General features: G+C 44.1%; 1 protein-coding gene across 1 annotated transcript in view; it reads left to right on the plus strand.

Moving 5' to 3' along the window:
- DAAM2 (dishevelled associated activator of morphogenesis 2) overlaps positions 1-22,007 on the plus strand; it is a 217,102-nt gene that overhangs the window by 164,147 nt on the left and 30,948 nt on the right. The window contains exons 15-17 of the mRNA XM_054162421.1: positions 6,975-7,082; positions 10,433-10,465; positions 16,390-16,496. Of these exons, the coding sequence (XP_054018396.1) occupies positions 6,975-7,082; positions 10,433-10,465; positions 16,390-16,496 (248 nt within the window). The remainder of the gene's footprint in view (positions 1-6,974; positions 7,083-10,432; positions 10,466-16,389; positions 16,497-22,007) is intronic.

Consider the following 22,007-nt stretch of genomic DNA (forward strand, 5'->3'; position numbering starts at 1 on the left):
TCAGATGGCTTCATCTTGCCTTTCATTACCATTGCAGCACTTCTCTGGTCTTCTCTTGAATGTTCAAGGTAGCCATAGTTGAATGCATGAAGACTCACAAAAAGCACACTTGGCTGTGAGCAGCATACCTTGAGGTTTTGAGCATGGGAAAATGAGGCCTGGAAGTGCACAATAGTATTGTGGTTCGTGGTAGGGTTTAACTTCCAGATGACAAGAATACAAATTTTCCTCACAAAGTCTGGACTAGTTATCAAAGAGCACAGGCATGTCTGTGTCGTGCAACACACTGGGGTTAAGTGACACAGCGTTGGAAACAGCTGTACACAAACTTAGGGCTGCATTTATTCATCTCTTAGGCGTCTTTGCATACTGTTTAGACCATCCTTCCAAAAGCACGTAGTACACAGTGGCCCTCATAAGCTTTCCTAAGGTGAAGATGATGCCAGGAGTAAGGCAGCCCACATGAGGGCAAACCCCTTTCCATCCATGCAGCCTGCCCCAAGGGAGCAAGAGGAAGCCAACAGTCTGAAAGGAGTGTTGACAGGGCTAGCTAAGAGAGGTTTGTCTGTGATATACTTTCTTGGTAGCGCAATCAAGGCTGTTTTCCAGGGCAATTCATATGACACCTCTTTTCCCCAGTGCTGTATTGTCTTTGGAAGAAAAGCACTGAGCTGTTGGGTGTTAGGAGAATGATCAAATATATTCATTCTTAGCAGCTGACAGTAACAGATTGTCCACAGTTCCCATGAGCAACACGAAAAGAAGTATGACTGGAAGGTATTCATGCTTCTAACAAGGAAACTTCAGCAACCTTCTAATTTCCTTTGAGAATTAAGGGTTTTGTAGAAGCTTTGATGTGAGCTGATGATCAGCGGCAAGGCCCTTTAGATGCGTAGATGGGCTGAGTTCTGACGAAGCCCTTCCACACCACAGCTCCATTCATACAGCACTGTAGCATCGTCTGTGAATTCCATTCATACAGCTGCACAGGAGTGCTGGTGCCAAGGATGTCTGCTCTGTAAGAAAAAGATATTGCAATGTAACCACTGTAATATCCTGGAAAGATTCCTTTCTTTATTTCTGGACAGCAAGGAGAGTTTTTCTCTCATGCTGAATTTTACACAACACCCAAGGTCAAACAGGGACCAGACATTTATGGTCAATCCAAATGATGGACTGGTTTCAAGCACATTGGAAGTATGGAATATTGTAATTGATCCTTTAATAAACAAAAACATATTGATTTGAACGTAGAGTAAATCGAGTCAACCTTTAACAGCACTACCGATTTCATGGCTAGAAAAGAAGCTTCTCATTATGAATCAGGCTGGTAATGACTTCAGTCAGTCACCTGACACTGATCTGAAATAGGCTTTCTTTAGCCAGCCCTAAATAGAGCTGGGTGAAGTTTTCCCAGAAGAAAGGTATTCTACGTACCACATCCGATTTAAAAGCAAACAAACATACAGCAAACTGAAGCAAAAAAAATCCCCAAGCAACAATGACAACCAAACAAAACCCAACCAACCAAACCCCTCCCCACCCTGCCCACAAAATCCATAAAAATCCCAAATCATAAACAAAAAAAATGTTCAATTTCACACGCTCCTCTCCTCTCCTCTCCTCTCCTCTCCTCTCCTCTCCTCTCCTCTCCTCTCCTCTCCTCTCCTCTCCTCTCCTCTCCTCTCCTCTCCTCTCCTCTCCTCTCCTCTCCTCTCCTCTCCTCTCCTCTCCGAACCTCTCCGAACCTCTCCTCTCCGAACCTCTCCGAACCTCTCCTCTCCGAACCTCTCCGAACCTCTCCTCTCCTCTCCGAACCTCTCCTCTCCGAACCTCTCCTCTCCTCTCCTCTCCGAACCTCTCCTCTCCGAACCTCTCCTCTCCTCTCCTCTCCTCTCCAAACCTCTCCTCTCCTCTCCGATCCTCTCCAGTCCTCCCCTCTCCTCTCTCTCCCTCCCCTCTCCTCTCTCTCTCCCTCTCCTCTCCCTCCCCTCTCTCTCCCTTCTCCCTCCCCTCTCCCTCCTCTCTCCCACCCCTCTCCCGCCCCTCCCTCTCCCCTCTCCCTCCCCTTCCATCTCCCTTTTTTTTTGTAATTTCTGTAATGTAATTGGTTATTCAGATTTCTGGAACTTTCCTCCCAAAGCTGCCTGAGGATTGTGGCAAACAATGCTGCAGGACTGGTGCCAGAGATTTGAAATCATCAGAAAGATTTCTACAAAACCTCAGTGTGAAGCTCCTCAGAGTGGGCCTTGGTGGTGCCTGGTGCTACAGTGAGATAAAACAACTGTCTCAGATAGCAGATAGGCCAGAAATACAATTTTTGCTCAAAGTGGATTTTTCTTACACTGAAGAAAAAAATCTGATAGTGAAGAGAGAGACTGAAAAATGCACTTTCTTCATATCCACTTTTCAGAATGGAATTATGAATATAAATTTTTGGGTTGATTCACTTTTGGTTGGTTAATATTTTTTGAAATATTAACCTACTACTAAGGTGGATTGCCTGCTCTGGCATTCACAGGACACTCACTGTGTCTGTGGTTTCTCTGCATCTGCAGGACAAACAAAAGGCTTCTCCAACGTACTGTAAGTTTTCAGTCCTGCTGTGAGGACATGGTGGCTTGCAGAATATCGCTGTCTTTCAGGGTAAATAAAATCATCTGTTACATAAGCAGAGCTGGGATTGTTTAGCCTGGAGAAGAAGAGGTTCAGGGGAGACCTTATTACTCTCTACAACTACCTGAAGGGAGGTTGTAGCCAGGAAGGGGTTGGTCTCTTCTCCCAGGCAACCAGCACCAGAACAAGAGGACACAGTCTCAAGCTGTGCCAGGGGAAGTTTAGGCTTGAAGTGAAGAGAAAATTCTTCACAGAAGGAGTTGTTAGGCATTGGAATGTGCTGCCCAGGGAGGTGGTGGAGTCACCATCCCTGGAGGTGGTCAAGAGGGGATTAGATGTGGCACTTGGTGCCATGGTTTAGTAGTCATGAGGTGTTGGGTGACAGGTTGGACTTGATGATCTTTGAGGTCTTTTCCAACCTGTGATTCTGTGATTCTATGAATGGTTTGACAAGACTTGTAACTCCATGAAACAGTCATTCTCTAATCCTGGTACATCTGTCAGCAAATAAGGTTTCATTGCAGAGGTGAAATGACACCACAGCTACAATAAGGAAACTGTGAAATGAAACATACCAAAAACTCAGCTTGATGGAGCAAATGCCTTCTCAGTTCTTGTTCTGATATTTCCTAACCTAGTACGTGCAATCTGTGCTAGAAGGTATCAGCAAAAGTAGTTCAGGGGATTTACTTCTCAAAGTGAGCCAAGGCTTTGCAAAGCAGAGGAACCACCAATCTTGGAGGGCTTTTAGAATGAATGGATAAATTAATAAAGAAAAAGTAACTATGAGGAGAAAAGCATGTTAGATATGAAGTGGCCTTTTTATGTTTGTTTGTTTTGATGGTTGTCTTGATGCTTGACTTGGTGGTTGGTTAGTTTGGTTGGTTGGTTTGGTTGGTTGGTTTGGTTGGTTGGTTGGTTTGTGTTTGGTTGGTTGGTTGGTTGTTTTGTTGGTTGGTTGGGTCTTTGGTTGGTTGGTTTGTTATGTTGGTTTGTTGTGTTGATTGGGTTGGTTGGTTGGTTTGGTTTTGGTTTTTTAAGGGGAGAGAGAGAGAAAGGAAATAAATAAATAATGTACTTTATTTTAAATTGCTATTTAGAGACCATAAGTATCAGTGTATGGTACTGAAGGAATCATCATAGCAAACACATCATGCAAGTCTGTTTCTCTTACAATGCTCAGTCTCTGGCTGATGACAAGGAACGATCAGCCAGTTAATCCATAACTGAGTAGCGAGAGGTCAGTGTAGGAGATTGTCTGTCAGCAACATGAAGGTTTTCAAGAACAAAGCTTAGGGGAGAAATAGCAGAGCAGCCCCATTGACAGTGTTTTGTGAAACAGCAGTTGTTTGTGCCTCTGCCTGCCGTTTGGTTTTTCAGCACTAAAGTTTGGGTTCTTGGGTTCAAGTCCTGTTTGTGCAGAGCATTGCTATGGGTGCTGCCTTGGAATTTGTCTTTCTGCTGCAAGCAGCATATAAACCATCCTGTCCAGGGCCAGATTCAACCTGGATCTTAAAATGGATCTGTATTAAAGTGTATCATTTTCACTTCCTGGGGTTATGTTTTTGGGGAAGGTATGGATGAGAACTACTCTTCAGTCCCTAGGTGAATATCAGAACTGCCTGTTCTGACACCTCTGTAATTCATTTCATACTAGCCTGTTCTGTAGCACGTTTTTGCTGTTCTTGCCATTTGTGGAGAAACCTCACTGTCCCATGAAAATTTTGCATCTGGACAGGTAGATGGGTAAGGCTCTCATAAGCAGCTATCTCTTGAGGCACATCCAGCCTTCTGCCAAACACAGCATATAGCTTTTTGGCATCCTCAGGGCTCTATCCCAACGGCGACTCTAAGGACTGCTCCTGAACACATGTCCACTGGCATCTGTCAAGAAATATTCTTCCTTTTCACGGTTTGATGGGACAATCTGAAAGAGTGAGGAACTTAGGGAACTGCTCTGCTCTTCAAATACATCCCTCAGGATTTATAATTCAAGGTTTATAAAGCCAGCCTGGAAATTGAATAAAACTGAACACTTTGCCTGAATGCTTCTAACTAAGATTGGCAGTACAGTCCAGGCTTAGGGTAAAACAAAAATTAACCGTCTCTTCTATTCCTTTGGCTGAGATGAGGCTCCCAAACTCATTTGTCATGTAACAATCACAAGGTCATGGTGGTTTCCCTGCTATGAAAAGAAGAGCTGTACTGATTGCAGGGAATGATACAGTGATATTGGTGAGCTTGTTCAGGGATGGGTGCTGCTTTCATATAGTATATGCTGCCACTGTAAATAGCACTGCAGACACCCCTCCTTGCCCTCAGGCACTCACAGGCTGCCTCTGGAGGGAGGGTGTTGGTTTTCCTCCACAGTGTCTGCCTTGCTAGGAATTTCCTCCAGAACACTTCACACTTTTATTTCCTCCTCAGTTCATCCTCCCATCAGGTTTTTCTCTTGCTCCTCGAGCTTTGTGGCTTGGCACACTTATTTCCCCGATTCCTTTGATGACTGTGAATGGGAAGTAGAGCCTGTTCCTAATTGTTCTGATAACGAAGTGTTAACACACTTTGCTGTGTAGGTAGAAGTCAGGTAGTTCAGAGCTGGAGCCTGTGTGAGGATTTCATTGCTATTGCTTGCTGTTCATGACTCTCTCTGCATCAGTGTTCTGCTGGCATTTCATGTTCTATGGTTTGCTTAAATCTTTTACAATCCCTTCTATACATCTCCTTTTTATTATAATCACCGTCTTCCTTATTTTACCAGTTAATAAAATACAATAAATGTACACTTCATTAACTAAATGAACTGAAAGGCAGCATTGTCAGGTGTGAAGATAAAGTCTTCCTTTTCTGAATGGATAATTGTCCAGGGCTTGACCCTGAACAATCAGTAGAAAAGAGAAGTAAGTTCATTCTGTGTCCACTTTGCCAGCAAGGACATCTGTCCTGAGAATCATAGAATCAATAAGGTTAGAAAAGACCACAAAGATCATCAAGTCCAACCTGTCAGCCAACACCTCATGACCATGGCACCAAGTGCCACATCCAATCCCCTCTTGAACACCTCCAGGGATGGTGACTCCACCACCTCCCTGGGCAGCACATTCCAATGGCCAACAACTCTCTCTGGGAAGAACTTTCTCCTCACCTCGAGCCTGAACTTCTCCTGGTGCAGCTTGAGACTGTGTCCTCTTGTTCTGGTGCTGATTGCCTGGGAGAAGAGACCAACCTCCTCCTGGCTACAATCACCCTTCAGGTAGTTGTAGACAGCAATAAGGTCTCCCCTGAGCCTCCTCTCAAGGAGCCCCTCTCCTCTGAGAATGTCAGCAGGAGACCCCAGGGATGACTTCTAGCGTAGGATGACTGCTGATGAGCTAATTAACGTACTACAAGAAGTTATTTAGTCTGGAGCTGGTGAACAGCAAAGGCAGAGGAAGTGTCTGTGCCTGACTCTCTCCAGAATTCCCTGGCTTTCAGGATAATGCATTGCATGGGTTGTGAACATTTCCAATTAGCGTGGATAAAGCTCTTTTAGAGATCTGGTTATAGTTTGTCACTATCTGAGTCAATAACAAACTCATGTAGACAGGGGATATCATGTAATACAAACAATTAGACTTCAAAGACTCAGAGCTTTAAAATAAAATCAAATCTGAAATTACTTTCACAAGCAGGCAGAATGAAAACCACACACCCTTTGGGCTTTGCAGCAGAACCTGGCAAAATTTGCAGAAGGGAAGATGTGTCTGAGGTTCATCATGCATCAGTGCCTTCCTAAGCTTGTTTCCTCACGATGGTAACACTTCTTTCAGCATGACCACAGTCATTGTGTTAGACAGATGGCCACTTTTGAAAGGAAACATACTGTGGGATCATGGCTGTTTCTTGAGATGTGGTTTGCTAGTCCTGGAATGTGCCTTTTCCTTAGAGGCTTGCTATGATGAAAATTACAAAATATGCAGTATGTTTAAAAAAAGCACAACAACAACCAAAAACCCCCACAACAACAACAAAAAAATCCCCCCCTCCCAAAACCACACTGCTCTTTTTTTCTTCTTTGACTCTTGAAATGAAGCATGCCTTCTAAAATGGTAGCAGTAGTGCATAGAGATATGGCCAGTGTGCCAGAGAGAATGATCATAGAATCAATAAGGTTGGAAAAGACCTCAGAGATCATCAAGCCCAACCTGTCACCCAACACCTCTAACTAAACCATGGCACCAAGTGCCACATCCAATCCCCGCTTGAACACCTCCAGGGATGGTGAGTCCACCACATCTGTCTAAATGGGGTTAGATAGTCTTATCTAAAAGCTTTCTCTAGTCTTGTTAAAATATGATTTTTCTATTCTTTTTTTTCAGGAGAGGATCCATGGTACAATCTGGAATGAGATTGATGATTTGAAGGCATTCAAGGTTCTGGATCTAGAAGATTTTGAGAAGATGTTCTCTGCATATCAGAGACACCAGGTAGGGATGAACTGTTCCACACATTGACTTCCTTGGTTTTCTGGAAGAGGGAAAAACACATGACAGTGATCAGAGCCCTTGTGCATGTGCAGTGAGGCTGCATCATTTACTCTTCTGTCACTCTTCAAAAAATCACAAGACCAAAGAGGTGGGGAGGATATATAGGGCAGAGCATAACCCTTGATTATCAACATACTTCATACTAATGGGCAGCTTTCAGAGACAACGGCTCCCAGCAAGTAATGCTCTGTTTGATTTTCAGCAGCCACAGGCTGCCCAAAGGTCCTGAGCTTTACATTCATGTTTGATGTACATCTTTCTATTTCTCCTGCTTATCCAGAGAAAAAGCCTGCAGTTGCTGAGTGCTGAGCGAGGTGACTGAGTGAGCTGTCTTTTGGTTTCTCTATTTTTTCTGAAATAGTCAGCTGACCCAACTGGCTAGGTGACAGACACTGTCTGAATTACAGATTATAGCACAAACAGCATACTTTAAAAGCAGCCATTTATTAGAGTGTGTTTTTTTTTCCCCTCCTCTTTTTCTTGGAAAGCAAGATACCTTCAAGTCATCTATCTGTCTCCACTAAATGAGATTTAGCAGGAGTGGGACGGTTCTTGCACTCCCTGAACACCCCCAGTTTTCCTTTTCTTCGCAAATATGTTTGGAGGAATGCAATCTTTTGTACTCTTCAAAATTGAATCATTGCTCTGAAGTTTTAGGAAAAGACACAGACCTGATTACTATAAGTAGCCTTTATGATTAAGCCTTATAGTGATGATGACTACTTCATTAACTTACTCAGCACTTTAAAATGAGTAAGTCCCTTGACTTTAGACTTTCCATCTCTGCCCTTCTCTCTCTCATTTTTCTATCTAATCCAATAAACATCATGAATACCTCATCTGATTTACTAGTTCACAGTCAGATAGATAAGCATCTGAACTTGAACCGTGGGGTTGTTTAGCCTGCTGAAGAGAAGGCTCAGGGGAGATCTTATTGCCATCTGCAACTACCTGAAAGGAGGTTGTAGCCCAGTGGGGGTTGGTCTCTTCTCCCAGGCTACCAGCACCAGAACAAGAGGACACGGTCTCAAGCTGTACCAGGGGAAGTTTAGGCTCGAGGTGAGGAGAAATTTCTTCACAGAAAGAGTAATTGGCCATTGGAATGTGCTGCCCAGGGAGGTGGTGGAGTCACCATCCCTGGAGGTGTTCAAGAGGGGACTGGATGTGGCACTTGAAGCCATGGTTTAGTTAGTCATGAGGTGTTGGGTGACAGGTTGGACTTGATCCCTGAGGTCTTTTCCAACCTTATTGATTCTATGATTCTATAAGTATGTGACATTACCTATTGCATGATGAGATTTCACTTCTCATTCTGTCCCTGCAAATAGCTATTGCTGTTTCAGTGGGTCCCTCTTTCTGTGAATCCTGTTTCTGAAAACTTAGTTCATAGGGGGTCCTGATAAAAGGTTGGATTTACACCCTGTACATCTTACTGGCAGTGAGCTCCCAGTTATCTTGCAAGTTTCCAAATGCCCATCTGCTCACATGAGCAGCAAGGTGTCTTCCAGTAGTTTGGGTGCAAACGTTTTAGCTTCCTTAAGGAAAATGACCTTGTAAAGTCTTGCTTCTTTTGACCTCAAAATCCAAAGCCGTTACGATTGTATTATTTATGGCTGTGTTACCTATCGCTGAAATGCAGGCTGGCCTGATCAACTGTAAGCTAACCTGACCTTTAGCCCTGCTCACTGGAATAGAGCCATCATTTCAGAATGACCTCCAGTTCTTTTCCATCCTTGTTAAACACACTTTATGACAATGTCTGCAGACACTAGAATATCAATTATGTAGACTATGTGTATTTTTGTATACCCAGGTATATTGCTGCCCTCCCAGCTTTAGTTGAGGGTTTTGTTGTGTAGCTTATTTGGTTAAATATTCAATTGCTATTAGTTTACCTGGTACTTCCATTTTCATCCAGTGTGAACTGAATTCTAATCAACAAGTCCCTTTCAAGGCAAACAGAATTGATTTTGAATCAAAAGCTCATGAGAACTTTCCCAGATGATTCACACTTAGTCTTTTCTCCTCTCTTATTTTTGGAAACACTCCACTCTGTCCAAGTATGTGCTTACCCTGGGTTTGTGACTTTTAAACTTCATCCAAATGTCTGTAAAGAAAAATGTCAGTGCAAAGCCCAGGTTTTCTGCATCTGAAATGTTGAATCAGTACAGATAAAGACATTTTTTTTTGTAGTTGTTATTAACATGATCATAATTCCCCCCCCCCCCAGTTTCATTTACATTAAACAGCTTTTCTTCCTTCATCCTTTTAATGACAAGAGGTCTCTTCTTTCAAGCCCAGAGCATCATTTTTGGTGGCTGTGAGGAAAAGCATGATTGCTCAGTATACAGAATGCTGGGCCAAGGATTCCTACCCTTGTCTTTTGACCTTGCTCCAATCTTATTGTGTAATATTGACCAGTATATCCATTTTTGCTTTTGAGTATGGAAAATATTGTGTTGGTGTCTGTCACCTGGTAGTGCTGTAAGGCTTTGATGCTTACATAGTGCTATTAAAATACTTGACCATAACACATTAAAGGGAGGAGAACTGACCCTCAAGTTTTAGCTATGGTAGTTCTTTCTGTAAGGCTCCGGACTAGATTTGTAAAGGCATTTAAGCATTATCCTAGTGAATAGAGTAGAGTAGAGTAGAGTAGAGTAGAGTAGAGTAGAATAGAATAGAATAGAATAGAATTAACGATGTTGGAAGAGACCTTTGAGATCATTGTGTCCAACCTATCACCCAACACCATCTAATCAACTAAACTATGGCACCAAGCACCCCATCAAGTCTCTTCCTAAACACCTCCAGTGATGGTGACTCCACCACCTCCCTGGGCAGCACATTCCAATGGCCACTCCCTCTTTCTGTGAAGAACTTCTTCCTCACATCCAGCCTAAACTTCCCCTGGTGCAGCTTGTGACTGTGTCCTCTTGTTCTGGTGCTGGTTGCCTGGGAGAAAAGACCAACCCCCACCTGGCTACAACCTCCCTTCAGGTAACTTATATTTCAAGACCTAAGAGATTTATACTTTGGAGATGGAATTTTTTTTCTTTTCAGAAAAGACCTAGAACTCTTAGTTCTCCTGGATCTGCTGATATAAAACATGTAAAGAAATGGTGAAATACCTCTGATCCACCTGGGCCAATATTCCTTGCTAAGCATTTTATTCTCTTAGAAAACAGTGTGTGTCTACATTCAGCTGCTTTGTTGAACTTGGTATCTTTCTCTGTGACTAATTTTTGGCATGTTTCCTTCTTCATTATTTGTGGCTGCTGCCTGCATAGGACCTGCTAACTAACCCCTCCTCCTCTAAGCAGGTGAGTATCATTGTTTGCCTCCTGATCTTCTTGCAATGTTTAGGGAGGTGAAGTCTTGCTCCATGTTATGGGGTCATGACTCATGCTACTCTTTCATATGCCCTTGCATCTCTGCTTTCTGAGTGGGGAAGGTGATACACAAAGTTCCTTCAGTTGTGTTAGCTCTGCCATAGGAAGCAGTTCCTGTTCTTTCACTTAGCTATAAACTCATTGTGGTTTCTGCTGGGTTTTGTAGTCTCCTTTTTCATGCTCCTGAGGAAAAAAGACCAGGGACAAAGAAGAATGTGAACATGAACTCTAACTTAGCCAAAGTAATAGCCTCTCTAATGAAGAACAAAAGGGGCTTTCATGGAGCCTTCACTTACACTGTTCCCATCTGTGGTCCATCTGCTTTGGACAGTACTGAAGCCTCCAGATGTATTCACTAGCCACAGACGTTCTAATGATGAAAAATCTTTCTTTCTGTAGAACCGGAAGGCACATTGGTTGGTCAGAAGGATTTGTGCCAGCCAAGGATCAGAAGGATTAGACTGGCGTACAGTTGACTTTATTTCAGACTGCTGAAACCTTCAGAAAATTCAGCAAAAAGCTGAAAGGGTGTTTAGGTGCAATAGACATATCAGACTGCCTTCAAGGACTTCAAACTGACTGCCTCTCCATTTATTCATCATCCTAAGCAAAATTCTTAGCAACTCTTTTGAAAAGAGCAACGCTCTCAGAAGAGGGTTGGTCAGATGTCATCACAAGTTCCCTGATGGCTTCAGAAGGAAGTGGTCCTTATTGTGAGGAACTGTACAGGGAACTGTGTTTGGAAAGTCATCTCTGCCACTGGGTGAGGCTAATATATGGCTTTGGGCCATTTACTGCATGCACCATAGCCGCATGCACCAAGTCAATATAGTAGAAATATGTCCCTAAAGTATTGAGAATTACTAGAACTGAGAGGGCTGCAGGAGCAGGGAAGTCATTGTTCCCCTGTACTTTGCACTGGTTAGGCAACACCTTGAGTCCTGTGTCCACTTCTGGGCCCCTCAGTTTAAGAAGGACATTGAGACTCTTGAACATGTCCAGACAAGGGCAAGGAGGCTGGGGAGAGGCCTCGAGCACAAGCCCTATGAGGAGAGGCTGAGGGAGCTGGGATTGTTTAGCCTGGAGAAGAGGAGGCTCAGGGGAGATGTTATTGCTCTCTACAACTACCTGAAAAGAGAATGTAGCCCAGTGGGGGTTGGTCTCTTCTCCCAGGCAATCAGCACCAGAACAAGAGGACACAGTCTCAAGCTGTGCCAGGAGAAGTTCAGGCTCAAGGTGAGGAGAAAGTTCTTCCCAGAGAGAGCTGTTAGGCATTGGAATGTGCTGGCCAGGGAGGTGGTGGAGTCACCATCCCTGGAGGTGTTCAAGAGGGGATTGGACGTGGCACTTGGTGCCATGGTTTAGTCATGGAGTCTGTGGTGACAGCTTGGACTTGATGATCTTTGAGGTCTCCTCCAGCCGTGGTGATTCTGTGATTCTGCAGTTAACCAAAATCAAACTATTTGAAATAGAGCAGCATTATGATGAACACATTCCATGTTTCTAGTCATTCCAGCTCTAAAATGTTAGTTGATTATTTTTTTATTTCAAAATTAAGATGGCAAATCTCAAATACTCTTTGAAGCAGATAACTTAGTATTATCGCAGATGAGAAGCTGGTAAAGAATGATGGGATAAAACTGAGTGATCTTGTCTCTCAGGCTGACAACAGCTCTCACTATTCTTGCTTTGTGTGCTTCTTGTATCTCACAAAAGCTAGTCACTACTGCCCCCTTTCTCCTCTTTTCCTATGTCTTAGAAAATGCAGACAGTCCATACTTAAATCTGTTTTCTTTCAGCTAAACTTGCAATCTGACTTTGCTAAAAGCTGAGGCTTCATCTGCTTTTGCTTACACACAGCTCCAAGTATCTATAAATACCTCTTTCCTCAGTATGAGTTGAAGAGAATATATTTTTAGATGAGACTAGCCCACTCTTTGTGTCCAAGGAGTGGGCCAGGTCTGAATAGTTCAAGTTATTCATCTGTGTTGAGATTTGTGGGTTGGAGAAACTCAGGAAACATGTGAAAGCTTTGACACCTCTGCATGCTGGATTATGCTGGGGGGTGCCCTGTTTTTTGGTATTGTTAGTTGTGCTGTCAGAATTGTGCAATGCCTAGCTTTTCCTTTTTTGGAAAGTCTGTTTGAAGTGTCAAGTAACATCACTGGTTTTTTTCCTGCCAAGCTGAGCACTTTGAGCACATCCAGCACAGCTATTGTGGGCATGGCTTAGAATCATCAGATCAGTAAGGTTGGAAAAGACCTAAACATCATCAAGTCCAACGTGTCACCCAACACCTCATGACTACTAAACCATGGCACCAAGTGCCACGTCCAGTCCCTATTTGGACACCTCCAGGCACAGTGACTCCACCACCTCCCTGGGCAGCACATTCCAATGGCCAACAACTCTCTCTGTGAAGAACTCTTTCCTCACCTCCAGCCTAAACTTCCCCTAGCACAGTTTGAGACTGTGTCCTCTTGTTCTGGTGCTGGTTGGCTGGCAGAAGAGACCAACCCCCACCTGGCTACAACCTCCCTTCAGGTAGTTGTAGACAGCAATAAGGTCTCCCCTGAGCCTTCTCTTCTCCAGGCTAAGCAACCTCAGCTCCCTCAGCCTCTCCTCACAGGGCTTGTGCTCGAGGCCTCTCCCAAGCCTCATTGCCCTTCTCTGGACACGTTCAAGAGTCTCAATGTCCTTCTTAAATTGAGGGGCCCAGAACTGGACAGAGAACGCAAGGTGTGGCCTAACCAGTGCTGAGTACAGGGGCACAATGACTTCCCTGCTCCTGCTGGCCACACTATTTCTGATGCAGGCCAGAATGCCATTGGCCTTGTTGGCCACCCGGGCACACTGCTGGCTCATGTTCAGCTGGCTGTCAATCAGTACCCTCAGGTCCCTTTCTGCATGGCTGCTTTCCAGGCACTTTGACCCCAGCCTGTAGCACTGCATGGGGTTGTTGTGGCCAATGTGTAGAACCTGGCACTTAGATGTGTTAAATCTCATGCCGTTGGACTCAGCTTGGTGTCATCTGCAAATTTACTGACGATGGACTCAATGCCCTCATCCAGATCATCAGTAAAGATATTAAAGAGCATGGGGCCCAGTACTGATCCCTGGGGCACACCACTAGTGACTGGCTGCCAGCTGGATGTGGCACCATTCACCACCACTCTCTGGGCTCAGCCCTCCAGCCAGTTCCTAACCCAGCACAGAGTGCTGCTGTCCAAGCCATGGGCTGACAGCTTGGCCAGGAGTTTGCTGTGGGGGACAGTGTCAAAGGCCTTGCTGAAATCCAGGTAGACTACATCCACAACCTGCCCCACATCCACCAGGCAGTCACCTGATCATAGAAGGAGATCAGGTTGGTAAGGCAGGACCTGCCCTTCCTAAATCCATGCTGGCTGGGCCTGATCCCTTGCCCATCCTTCAGGTGAGCTGTGATTGCCCCCAAGATGATCTGCTCCATAATTTTTTCCTGGCACTGAGGTCAGGCTGAGATGCCTGTAGTTTGCAGGCTCTTCAGGTGATACATTAGACCTGCTTATAAATGCCACTTAGTGTTGGTGGTGGCTCACTGCAGCACATTTGGACAACGTTGTATGAAACCTTTGTATATCCAGGGGCAACACATGTTCATTGTAGCTGATTGCACCAAGAACTCCAAAGACAGGCAGCAGTATGAATCTATGATTTACATTTAGTTCTTGAATACTTAGATGTCAAAATCTCTTGGAATGGATTAGCCATGCTGATACAAGTAAGCCTTGATCTTCAGAACCTTGAGTCCTTGGGCATGAATTCTGGGAAGCCTCACTGTATGCTTGCTATGTTTTCATACCTTTCCTTGAGTATCTACTGCTGGCCATTCACAGCGACAGAATACTCAGGTAGACAAACCATTTGGCTCAAGGTAAGGAGAAAATTCTTCACAGAGAGAGTTGTTAGCCATTGGAATGTGCTGCCCAGGGAGGTGGTGGAGTCACCATCCCTGGAGGTGTTCAAGAGGGGATTGGATGTGGCATTTGGTGCCATGGTTTAGTGGTCATGAGGTGTTGGGTGACAGGTTGGACTTGATGATCTTTGAGGTGTTTTCCAACCTTATCGATTCTATGATTCTATGATCTGACTCATCATCCTTGCTTTTATGGCCTGAGAATGAAGTCACGTAGCTAATTTGATAGGTGTAATGTGGTGGTTTAACCGACACACATCAAACAAATGCTAGATTGTGCTAGTAAATCCCAACATCTCAAGGCATGCCAATATGGATGTAAATGAAAGGCTTTTCTGAAAAGATTCCAGCAGTCAGCTGGGAAAATAAAAACTGTCCTGTTTCAAATTCCTTCTTCTCTGTTGGTAACTAGAGAGCTACTATCCAGGGTTAACACCTTTTATCATTACCTCTATTTTCCTTTAAGGAATAATGGGCAAAAAAGCTGGTGAGAGGTTTGGAGCACAAGCCCTATGAGGAAAGGCTGAGGGAGCTGGGGTTGCTTAGCCTGGAGAAGAGGAGGCTTAGGGGAGACCTTATTGCTGTCCACAACTACCTGAAGGGAGGTTGTAGCCAGGAAGGGGTTGGGCTCTTCTCCCAGGCAACCAGCAGCAGAACAAGTGGACACAGTCTCAAGGTGCACCAGGGGAGGTTTAGGCTGGATGTTAGGAAGAAGTTTTTCACAGAAAGAGTTGTTGGCCATTGGAATGTGCTGCCCAGGGAGGTGGTGGAGACTGGATGAGGCACTTGGTGCCATGGTTTAGTTGATTAGATGGTGCTGGATGATAGGATGAACTTGATGATCTCAAAGGTCTTTTCCTACCTGGTTAATTCTCTTCTCTTCTCTTCTCTTCTCTTCTCTTCTCTTCTCTTCTCTTCTCTTCTCTTCTCTTCTCTTCTCTTCTCTTCTCTTCTCTTCTCTTCTCTTCTCTTCTCTTCTCTTCTCTTCTCTTCTCTTCTCTTCTCTTCTCTTCTCTTCTCTTCTCTTCTCTTCTCTTCTCTTCTCTTCTCTTCTTCTATTCTGTTCTGTTCTGTTCTGTTCTAATGTTAAAATATATTAAAAGTAACTGCAGAATCCAATCTCAGGAAGTGAAACAAATCCCATGACTCTGGTGTGTAGGCAGAACAAGGAGACAGAGACTTCTAGATGGTCAGGCTAGGTTTGAAAATAGTTTCTCTGTGTGTGTGTTGTGACAAACATTTTGAATGAGGGTTTTCCAGGTAATGAGTTTGGCAAAGGAGCTATACAGAGAACTTTGATGAAGGGTGTTTCTGGACAATTAAAGGTTTTAATTAATTTTTAAAAAGAGAATCTAATGCAGGTGTAGATGTTGACCATTCAGTAATATACATTTGGTAAGGTAAATGTCATCTTGCCCTACTGTTTGCATCTCCTGTATAATATGGATTGGGCTGGTTTGTTGGTAGTTTTAAGAGATGGTGGAAGGATTTTCCCTGATTGTGCTGTGACTTTTCAAGAATGCTGTGTAACCCCTACAGGAGTCATTTGCTGAAGGATATGTGCTGTGACACCATAATGTGCAAGACTTTTCTGTCATGCCAGTTTTTCACATTAATGTAATAACATAACTTTTGGTAGAGTGAGTCCAATAGGCCAAGATCAGGTCCAGTATTTGGAATCAAAGATGATCTTCTTGATGGTAATACATTATTTCTGCTTGCCTAGTGACGCAGGATCTGCCTACGTGTTTTCTGCCCTTCTCATCTCCTTTTTTCACCTTGTGGTTAGATTTTAGTGGATTGGGATGGGATGGGTTTTATTCATTACCTTCAACCAAGTCTGTCAGTCGTGATTGAGAAACCTAATGACCATTTCCCCTCCCTTTTGAATTATATGCAGAAAGAGATGGGTTCAACAGAAGACCTTTACCTCTCCACACGAAAGGTGAAAGAGCTCTCTGTGATTGATGGCAGGAGGGCCCAGAATTGTGTCATTCTCCTTTCCAAGTAAGTGTACTAAACCTCAGACTACAGGGTCATTGTGGAGGCAAGAAAGTATGGAATCAAACAAATTGCATATGTTTTTTTCCTAACTAGACCTGCTCTTTAATACCTGCACTGTGTCAGAGAAGCCCCTCTTGCAGTGTCGTATAAATAAGTCTCTCTGAAGTGTTAGTTCACTTAATAAACATATTCTGTACACTAAACAGGGGGACACCAGGGTGTATCTGAAGTCTCATTACAATAGAAATATCAGTACCCATAGGTAGATAAAAGTAGATCTGTGAAGGTCATTTGTCCCTCTCCTGTGTATGTTCATTTCTAAGTGTCACTCTGAGCAACTCCCTGGAATACAGCTGAGAGCTGAGAATGATGTTCACCTTTGTCTTTTTTGACTCTTGGCAAAAAGAATGGTAAATGTAAGAATATATATTCCAGAACAAGGTGTTGTATTTGTAAAAGGTTTTAGGAGCCAAGAGTTGCCTTTGCATGCTCCTTCAATGACTAATGCCTTCAAAAGCTGTGCCACTCACAGCCCTCTGTTTTTCACATCTTTTTACCAGCATGAGTACTGGGTTGGGTATCTGTTACTGAATATGAAATTTGTGCAGACACTGATACATCTGAGAAAGCTGTCTTTACTGCCAAAGAAGGGATAGCAAGGCTGGAGACAGAACCAGGGAAACTTGTGGCAGTATTGCACAGTAAAACCATTTCCCTGATCAGTAGAAAACGTGTCTTTGTATGGATGTGATTACTTGTCTGCTCTAGCAAGCTAACAGTTAAAAGCAAAGCTGAAGCCAGACCACCAGGACTGGAGTGAGTTCTTTCCATTGCTTAGTGAAACCCACAGAGGCCCTCATTATGCTATTTATGTGGCATTAGCCTGCATGTCAGCAGGACCCCCACCATACAAACCAGCAATGAGGGAAGGCTTACATTTCTTTCTCTGCGGTATTTGCCAATGTGTGTCTTTGCTGGTGTTGGCAACTGACTGCAGGCTGGGGCAGAAGAATGAGGAGGCACAGGAGCAACAAGATTTCCATGCTGTTTGACTGACCTGCTAAATTGTGCCTGGGGCTCAGATTAATTCATGTGAGCAGGTGAAGTGGTAACAGAATGTGAGCAAATGCTGGATTGAGGAGAATCCAGGATGGTGGTCCATGACTTGGTATGACACTAGATGCTTGTAAGAATCTTCTATATCCAAAACAAAAGCAGTGTGGATGGCAGGACTATGATTTTCATCATTCACTTCATCTGCTATACAAGTCTAGACTGTTCTTACCTGAGAGGAGTCCATTCTAAACAGTGAGAGAGAAATAGGGCCATCACTGTGGTTTGTCTGTCCTTTTATTGCCTCCAGCAAAGCGACACTGAAGCATGAACCTTGCTATTCAGGGTACACAGTGCATGTTCACTCCAGGAGAGCCATGAAGCCAGTCCGCCTCAAGCTGCTAGCCTGAACTCAAACCAGCAGTGAAATGTTGTATTTCATGACTGCCAACTACTCAACCAGGAAATATCCTGATCTTATTGTTAGCAGGCTATAGTGGTTTCAGGCCCAGATGCAACTGCACCCCACACAGCCACTCACACAACTGCCCGTCCCACCTAGGTAGGATGGGAAGGAGGAATTGGGAGCAAAAGCAAAGCCTGGCAGGTTGAGATAAGGGGAGTGTAACAGAACAACACAAAGGACAACAGGAATAACAGCAATAATAAAAACATTCAAAGCAATATGTAAAGAGAGTGATATAAAATGCATTGTGCTCGCCCAACCAAGCAGCCAGTACTTTGTCACTCAGCTGCCAGACAACCTCCACCTCTTCCTGAGCAAGCCCCTGGCCCTTCAATTTAAGGAGGACATTGAGACACTTGAACGTGCCCAGAGAAGGGCAACGAGGCTGGAGAGAGGCCTTGAGCACAAGCCCTATGAGGAGAGGCTGAGGGAGCTGGGGTTGTTTAGCTGGAGAAGAGGAGGCTCAGGGGAGACCTTATTGCTATCTACAACTACCTGAAGAGAGATTGTAGACAGGAGGGAGTTGGTCTCTTCTCCCAGGCAACTAGCACCAGAACAAGAGGGCACAGTCTCAAACTGCACCAGGGGAAGTTTAGGAGGTGAGGAGAAAGTTCTTCCCAGAGAGAGTTGTTGGCCATTGGAATGTGGGGCCCAGGGAGGTGGTGGAGTCACCATCCCTGGAGGTGTTTTAAAAGGGACTGGACATGGCACTAGAAGCCATGGTTTAGTAGTCATGAGGTGTTGGGTGACAGGTTGGACTTGATGATCTTTGAGGTCTTTTCCAACCTTATTGATTCTATGATTCTATATGGAACAGGCATGAGTTTTATGGTATCAAATCCCCTATTGGCTGTTTCAGCTGGCTATCCTGGGCGCAGCCCCTCCCAGGTTCTTGTAAAGAAAATTAACCCTATCCTAGCCAAATGCAGAATACCAGCCTAACATGAATGGCAGGGATTTGGAGACAGCTCAGGGTCCCTAAGGAGCCTGATGGTTCTTGTACCTGTTAACTTTGCCATTGGTGCACTACAGGGAGAACCAGCCAACAGGACTATCACTGGCTTAGATAATTTAATGTTTGTAACACAACATTACACTCAGCATATCAAAAATGTCTTGCAGCTTGGCTCAGGATTGGCATTCCTCCTCAATCTTCCTTTTTAAATGCAACTAGAAAAGCAAAAATGTAGGGAGCTAAAATGGCACCTCTACATTCATGAGTTTTCCTGTTCTTTGTGCTTTTTTGGTTCCATTATTAAAGACAGCAATTGTGAGGATTGGCTGCAGACAGTAACTGAAAGGGGGTTTACAGCTCCTTTGTGGTTTTCTTCATTTCTCCACTTCTTCCTCCTTGAAGGAGAGACACTCCCAGCCAAATCATCCCAGGCTGCTGCTCCTGCAGCGCACCTTGCACATATGTGCATGTGTGTGTGCATATATGTGCAATGAGAGGGGATTTAGAACTGGTGACAAAGAGAGAGAGTTCATACAGCCCTGAGCTGCAGCCCCAGCTTTCAGGTTGCCACAGTATCTGTGAACAGCTGTTTCCAATTGACTCTTACTGTGCATATATCCCTGTAGTTTATTCCCCCTTAGTTTACACTAAACTGTCGTGTCCCCTAAAGTAAAATAACTGCATGGGTTGGGTTTTCTTTCCTTCTACCACTCAAATGTTTTTGTTTTACTAACACTGTGTTAGAAGGGGTCAGGCAGAGATCATATTTCATACAGTCCAACATGCCAAAACCTAGCTAGAGTGAGAAATAGATGTGTGTTGCTTTCTTTTGCAGAGACTAGAACATGTTAGACTGAAAGAGATGAAAGTTGAGTTTCTAGTTGAATTTTGCTGACAACAACAGATTTGTAAGCTTTCCTCCCCAGTCTCATCTCTTTTTTGTTTTCTTTTTTGAAAGTTCTATTTGAGCTACTTGTTAGCAGCATCAATTCCACTGCATTTTTCCTTCAACAGAAGGATGTAATTGTCTCTTGTTTAATGGGGTTGGATGCATCCAAAATGAAGTTGTGACCCTCAGGTCAACTGCAAAGGTTTGAATAGGCATGAGATCAGTTATCTCACATATTTCCAGTAGGCCATAATTCAGTCAGGACATGGAACTATCTCTCTGTGGTGAGTCCAGGCACCCACCAGCTTCAAATATGGCTTTCTTAAAGGTGTTTCCAAGATACAGTTATTTTTGTCACACTGGAAATTATCCCTCCCAAATTTCCTGATGTCTTCAGTTTTCACCAGCTTGGAGATTTACTGTCAGTCTTACGTGGTCTGGAAGAGTCATCCAATATCCCTGTGTTTCCCTGCTTTTCCCTAGCAGCTGAAAATTTCTCTCATCTCTTGCACTAGTATGGCTTCTCCTTGACTCCCTTACTTAAGTAATAGGTAGTATTTTTGCTGCTCCAGTGTTTATGATGCCCTTGCAAAACATGCCTGTATGGCTTATTGTCTTGCTCTGTGAAATGTTCTGGAGAACTCCAGTTCTGTCTGACTTGTTGCTTAGAAGGCTGAACATATATGTTCATATATATGGAACTTTTTTGTACAAGTTATTGTGCAGGAATTCCAGCAAAATTCTTGTGTCGGTGTTCTGAGATGTTTGTTATTCCTGTGACCCAACTAGTCAGCAGTAATCCTCTCAAGAAGCTGGAAACAGTAGGAGCACTAGCAAAATGTCATAAAACCTGCAGAAGCAGAAAGCAAACTCTGACTACACAAAAATAGTTTAAATGTGCATGTGGCAGTAGATAGAGACTAACAGGCAGCTTTGGCAAATGTTGTGGCTTTTGTGATTGTTGATTCAAACATCTATCAAAAAGAAGAAACTTGTGCAGCATTTCCAACCAGAATACTAAAGGGACCAATTATTTCTCTCACATAGCTGTGCCTTCTCAACAGAAGGACAGTGAGACTCTTGAATGTGTCCAGAGAAGGGCAACGAGGCTGGGGAGAGGCCTCGAGCACAAGCCCTACGAGGAGAGGCTGAGGGAGCTGGGGCTGGGTAGCTTGGGGAAGAGGAGGCTCAGGGCAGACCTTATTACTCTCTACAACTACCTGAAGGGAGGTTGTAGCCAGGAGGGGATTGGTCTCTTCTGCCAGGCAACCAGCACCAGAACAAGAGGACACAGTCTCAAGCTGCACCAGGGGAAGTTTAGGAGGTGAGGAGAAAGTTCTTCCCAGAGAGAGTTGTTAGGCATTGCAATGTGCTGCCCGGGGAGGTGGTGGAGTCACTGTCCCTGGAGGTGTTCAAGAGGGGATTGGATGTGGCACTTGGTGCCATGGTCTAGTAGTCATGAGGTGTTGGGTGTTGAGGTGTTGAGGTGTTGGGTGACAGGTTGGACTTGATGATCTTTGTGGTCTTTTCCAACCTTGTTGATTCTATGATTCTATGCTTCTAAACCCTTTCAGATCAGACATTGAGAGGGCAAGCTACTCAGCCAATGTTGGTCTGGGTACTGCCTCTGCTGTGCCTCAGTCCTCATGTGCCTTTCTGCCATGTAATAATGCAGTGTCCACCCTTATTTCAAGGCAGATTCTAAGCACTGTGATATTTTGTGGTACAGATCATATCACAGCTCATTGAACTCAGCAATTCAGTTCCTTAGTGTGCTGTCTTGAAAAAACACTAGGCAATAAAGAGCACCTCCTGGGTTCATGGAGAGATATTCTGGTTTTAAGTTAAGGTCCACCACAAATGGCTTTACCTGCTACTCTGAGTGTCATAAACTCCAAGGTTAATCTGAACATGTCAGTCAATGCCATCCTGTCTTGGATCACATGGAGGAATCAGTAGGTAGGTTTCTGATAAATGATGAACTTCTGCCTCATCAGTATGTCACTGTAATTTGAAGTTTCCCCATTTTGGCCCTGTTTTGCTCTGCTTGGCTCAGAAAGACAGCCATTCCCTGATCTTTCTTGGTAGGAAACAGAGTATTGGGATACAAAGCACATCAGCCACTTGTGTGCTTTTGCAGAAGGAAGAAAA

This window comes from Dryobates pubescens, chromosome 6 (genome assembly GCF_014839835.1).
Source record: "Dryobates pubescens isolate bDryPub1 chromosome 6, bDryPub1.pri, whole genome shotgun sequence".
In the NCBI taxonomy this organism is placed as follows: domain Eukaryota; kingdom Metazoa; phylum Chordata; class Aves; order Piciformes; family Picidae; genus Dryobates; species Dryobates pubescens.